Source organism: Sphaeroforma arctica, assembly GCF_001186125.1.
Source record: "Sphaeroforma arctica JP610 unplaced genomic scaffold supercont1.484, whole genome shotgun sequence".
NCBI classification, from domain to species: domain Eukaryota; class Ichthyosporea; order Ichthyophonida; genus Sphaeroforma; species Sphaeroforma arctica.
This window is the reverse complement of record NW_014040074.1, coordinates 54,007-59,574: the sequence shown is the minus strand read 5'-3', so window position 1 is coordinate 59,574 and position 5,568 is coordinate 54,007. Positions and strand designations below refer to the sequence as shown.

The 5,568-nt window shown below is 42.5% G+C and overlaps 2 protein-coding genes across 3 annotated transcripts in view; both read left to right on the top strand.

The window, feature by feature from the left end:
* The window catches only part of SARC_06659 (hypothetical protein), an 8,266-nt gene extending 5,006 nt beyond the window's left edge, over positions 1–3,260 (top strand). The window contains exons 6-10 of the mRNA XM_014299427.1: positions 195–373; positions 1,023–1,122; positions 1,709–2,008; positions 2,534–2,795; positions 3,092–3,260. Coding sequence (XP_014154902.1) covers positions 195–373; positions 1,023–1,122; positions 1,709–2,008; positions 2,534–2,795; positions 3,092–3,225 — 975 coding nt within the window. The 3' untranslated portion in view covers positions 3,226–3,260. The remainder of the gene's footprint in view (positions 1–194; positions 374–1,022; positions 1,123–1,708; positions 2,009–2,533; positions 2,796–3,091) is intronic.
* Positions 3,261–4,683: 1,423 nt separating this feature from the next.
* Positions 4,684–5,568, top strand: part of SARC_06658 — a gene marked incomplete at its 5' end in the record, with an annotated part of 30,389 nt that continues 29,504 nt past the window's right edge. The window contains one exon of one of the 2 annotated variants that reach the window (XM_014299426.1): positions 4,684–5,112. In XM_014299426.1, the coding sequence (XP_014154901.1) occupies positions 4,908–5,112 (205 nt within the window). The remainder of the gene's footprint in view (positions 5,113–5,568) is intronic. The other variant, XM_014299425.1, reaches the window with a different exon arrangement.

The following is a 5,568-nucleotide window of genomic DNA, read 5'->3' as shown; positions in this document are numbered from 1 at the left end:
CACACACACACACACACACACACACACACACACACACACACACACACACACACACACACACACACACACACACACACACACACACTATATATATATATATATATATATATTTATATGCACTTGATTGAACATACATTGTAGATGCATATATAAATAATATACATTCACTCACGTATTTCATACTCGGCGAACAGATTGCCAGTGAGAGCGCTTCCTTTATCATCACTTATCCGCCCATACCGTGGCACGATCTCCTACCGAGCACACACATTTCTCATGACGCCCAACAGATGGTACAGGCGTACGTAACGCACTTGACCGATGCCTTACAGGCGGTTACCGCGTGCAGCTTTCAAAGCATAGAGCAGCTATGGTGAGTTGTCCACGTGCCACCACAGTGAGTGTTTGCGATGTTATTTTAGAATGGATTGACGAGCTGTTTTGTGCGGCTGTTTTGTGCGGCTGTAAGGCGTGTCGCAGATGTTACGTTCACAGCATTGGTTTATATGCAAGTGACTGTATACTCATGTGTGCGTGTGCGTTGCTTAGGTTGTTTCTTTGTATGCCTGTGAAGTACCTGCAAGATTGTATTGTGGTTCACGTCTGCAAGTACCTGCAGGATTGTATTGTGGTTCACGTCTGCAAGTACCTGCAGGATTGTATTGTGGTTCACGTCTGCAAGATGGACTACGAAAAGTTCTCAAGAACGAATGCTTTTTTTGCCCTCCTGACGTGCAGATGCAAACAAGATTCTATCACTTATCCAATAGTACCCTGTGAACTACGATTGCGAGTGCGTTTCAATTATCAGTATCATCATCACGTAGATGTTGCAGCTGTGCAGCAGAATATGGTCAAGTACCTCGCATGCCATACCCTGTAACGAATGTTATCATATGGTGTGATCTACAAATGCATTCGACAGATACCCTTTGCCTTTGTACAAATCCTGACCCCACTAATGTATCAACGAGCGATCGATGAGAGATTCTATACTTACGAGCAAATTCTTTTACTTTCAGGCTCATGTTCTGGAGAAACCTAACCGAGCAACAACTGTCCGTGCTGACGGTGGAGGCTGTGATGGATAGTATACTACTATATGATCTCATATTCTTTCAGGTGAGTGTCAGTCAAACCTAGTTCAACAGAGAACCGTGTTCTGAATTTGTATATACTGCGCTATTAAGAAGACCCTGTCGGTCATGGGCCTGTATACGTATCAAATCAAGGTGATTCTTTGTCAATTTAATTGATAAACACGTGCTGCGTCGTCATCGTTGTGTACGAGCATGAGCGAGTCGTGTTGCACTTCTTAAGTAATCGTGCTGTAGAATGGTCGGCGGCACGAAATCTGATGCGATTGTGCTCAACACCTGAACTCGCCACCTAACCTGCAGATCCTTTGGAACACTGCATGTCTCCCTCTCTGTTATAATTGTGCCCGTGCTTTGCGAGATTCATACGAATAACAACGTGTTTGAGTCAGTATGGCACGTTCAGTGACAGATAAATTGTCAAGCTATTAATTATCCAATCATAGCTACAGTTTTACACTCACTGGTGTCGTCACTAAAGAATACCAACCGGCTACGATGCTACAAACATCCTATCAAATTTGAAAACGAGTTCGTGGCGGGCGCCCCACAAACATGTGCTTCCACGTGGCGCTTTCTATTACCTAAATGTGTGCTCTGTTTAATCACAGAAAATCAACGCGTTGCTGATTCCCAACATCATCATGCCGGTGACCCCCAAGCTTGCGGCTTCCATACGAGACTTTGCTAAGCACATGGAAACGTGGATGCTGGCCGCCATGAAAGGACTGCCTGAGGTACTCATATCCAAGCGGATAGGTCTGGCGTCTGTCTGGTCATCATGTATAAGGGGCCATACCAGTGTCAATCATCTCGCACAGGCGGCCAGAGCGGTGCTTGCGAATCCCGATACCACACAGCAGATGATTGTGGACTGGGGGAGAATCGATTTTTTGGATATAGAGGGGCAGGTATGGGGTGTGGTCCCTTACGTGGCTTCGTGTGTGGATACGAAATATAGTTTGTCTATGTACGAAGGTATGATAGTAGATTGAGTAGAAGCTCAATCTTGGCACACTTTTATTTTGGAAAGATGACATCAACTGAATGAATATCACAGAAGAGTAACTGGCAGGCCTTACACCTGAGTTGGATATACGCGACAAATGCAAGCATGAACATGTCATCACAGGCCATGGCCTTAGCATTCCGTAGTCTAGTTTGGAAAGTATAGACACTCACGTATCTTTATAGCGATCAACTGCGCGTGCTTCCAGTGTCGTGACTAGATCACACACATGTTATCACAGACCATTGCCTTAACATTCCGTAGTCTAGTGTGGAAAGTATAGCCATTCACATATCTTCATAGTGGTCAACTGCGCGTGCTTTCAGCATCGTGAGTAGACGTGTAGTCGGACGCAAAGGAGATATTTGAAAATATATTTATCTTCATTAATTCATGATTGGATTCTCCTCACCGTATGGTCCTGCAGGTACAATGGACGTACGGTGATATAGGAGTGCATATACTCCGCAAACTCAGAGATGGGTTCAATGATCAGTTGGTGAATGAAAAAGAACTGGAAACCTTCGTCGTTTGGGTCCAAGAAGTAGTAGCCCCCAGTCAGAATTTGACCTCCTCAGCAGAAGATCTCGGCACCAAGGCCGATTTATTGGTCGAGAATTTGCTGAGGATGAGTTATATTATACAATTAATTATACGCGACTTGACTCTGCGTTCGGCAGCGTCCTTCGGTATGTTGCGATGAACTAACTGTCCTTGGGATGGTGCATGCTTACATACACTACTGGTGCTTTACAGGTTCTTGATTGCGGTTTTATCGAGAAACAGCACTTTGCTCTTGCGGATGTACGTACTGTCTTCTTTTTCTTGCGTTGGTTGTTCTTCGATGCAATCATTTGTTGGACATCCCACCATCCCTATGAGTTGACGCTTTCATGTATACTTATGCGAAGCCGCGTGCCCGACATCCTAGTTATTTACTCTAATTTTACATTGTACATTTTCACTCATGTCACAAATTGTGCAGGTAATTTCCATCTATTTTCTCTGCTCCTGAATGAGTACGTGCTCTGCATGGTGGACACCGCCAAGCTGCTTCAGAGGGCCGCAGTGCTGTGCGCCGGTCTCAAAATAAGCTTACAACAAACCGGGCTGCAATAAAGTTTGCCGCAAACCCATAAATATCATGATATAGCAGTTGTCTCCGTTTCTGAAAATATTTTAATTCCCCGGCAGATGTCATCGTCGGTCATAGAGTGCGTCGCAATTCTCACCACCTCGTTCTATCGAGGTTGATTTCGGCCGAGAATACGTAGATCAACCTGGATATTACGTAGTTTGCTAGCTCATTTCGATAACAGTACTTTTGTATCACTATAAAGGCTCGTAGCTTCTGTAGAGTGGCGAATACCCAAATGAGCATGCATAAAGTTTGAGGTATCGTATTTTGCACACAATAGACGTGATCAGATAATTACAATGATCTTGAGATAGGAGGTTTCAGCGTGGTTTAAGCGACGAACGAGTTTATTGCGTATGATCAAAGAGTTCTCACATCGCATGAATGAATTGTTCCTTATTTGCTATCACAATGTACTGACGAGGTTGAATTGGCAGCCGAGATACTGCTATAGATCCCATGAAAGCCTACTTTTATCGCATTGGTTGTCTACCATATTAGTCACTATTTACAGCCATCTACTCGGAATTACGGCTGGAGAAACGAGTGTCGCTCACACGCGTAGGATGCTTTTGGTAGAATGGCAAGCAGTATAATAATTTAAAATATAGATTTCAAGGTTTTAATCGAAATTCGAGCTGCGACTTCAGAAAAATGAAAATGCAGTCACTGTACCACACATGGAATTGACATATAGTTAAAAAATTCAGATAAATAAAAATACCTCGACAGAGATCAGGGCCTCAGAGGTCAGGGTGAGGCCCTCAGCCCTCAGAGGGAATGTGCGTCTGATCACTCTGATGTGTGCGAGTTGCGACAAATGACCACACTGTGCAGTGTGCATATGATGATCTATATTTAGTCACAAGTCACAAGTCACATGAGAGAGATCTCCACGACAAAACCACCACACATAGCTCCGGTACTCCGGGAGTCCGCCGTTCAGAGAAGCCGGGCCTGCTGAGTCCTGACTCTGCTGAGGGTTAAAAAAGGGTCTTGACTCTGTAAGAGTCCGAATCTTTGAGAGGAGACTCGGGACTCTGAGCCGTCCGAGGGCGAGACTGTGCCTCTGCGGATTGAGATTTATACGACGAAGTCGATACAAATTTAAAGAGCCAATGAAAAGTGGGTACATTTTATCGTTTACGTTCACAACTCCAAGAAGGTTCTTTGGTTTTGCAAAAAAAAGTCTATATAAAAGTTCACGGCTAATCGGCAGTAGATAATTTATATTGTTCTTGAAAAAGAAAAGAATTGTCACTATCTCTGTATCTATTTCTTAAAAAAAAAGTGCTATATACTCGATGAGTCATGAGTTATCAAATATTTTTTTTAAATTGTGTTTTACGGTATATGTATTATATACACCCTATGTACTATCTTTTACATGTACGGTATATAAAAAGACGTCGCTGTGAGATTGTGGTCATTGTTTGTCACGTTTAGTGCACAAGAAGTTTTATTAGAGCGTGCTAGATATGAACCTTCGCAGATTAAGAAGTTACTTCTCACAATCATAATACTCATACCAACAGTAGGTTTAGTATCTCTACTGCGCGATAGTTTATACCATTGTTTGCTAAATACAGATTCCTCTGTGTGTGCCGCCAACTTGGAACACTGGAGGAGCAATACATACGTCTTCGCGAATACATATTACGGAATGATTTCCACTCACATAAGTCGGCTGCTTACACTCCTGTGCACTATGAGTGTATTGAGAGTTATGCAAGCCAACGCTCAAGCGCTCACGGTCACTCAGGAGTTTCCACTGACAGTGCAGCAATTTTTACCATCTAATACAGACACAAGTGTTCCTTACGGTCTGAGTGATGGACAGGATATCACCATCATGTTCAGTCGGCCAGGTAAAATAACGACGTCATTCAGCTGTGAACATACAATAGTGTATGATAGGGCTATTTAAGTTGTCATGTTTTCGTTGGACAACTATAGCCGTCGAAATATTATGTATCTTCATATGCGTGCGCATCATCTGAAGATGTCACGAGTTAATTGGTACTTAGATATGTGACTTTGCGAGTAGTACTAGTCATAGGTAGTCTATTTTTAGCAATCGGAGTGTAGATATAAACACCATATGTATATTTATATCAGTGCGGTATATATCATCATTGCAATCCTTCTAAAGTCTACGATCTTTTCAATAGCCGTGCTTTGAATAGATCGAACATGGCCGTAATATGTACTGAAAAGTTAATATATATATATATATATATATATATACAGATAGACAGACAGACAGATAGATATAGATATATATATATATATATATAACAAGATACACACACACACACACACAC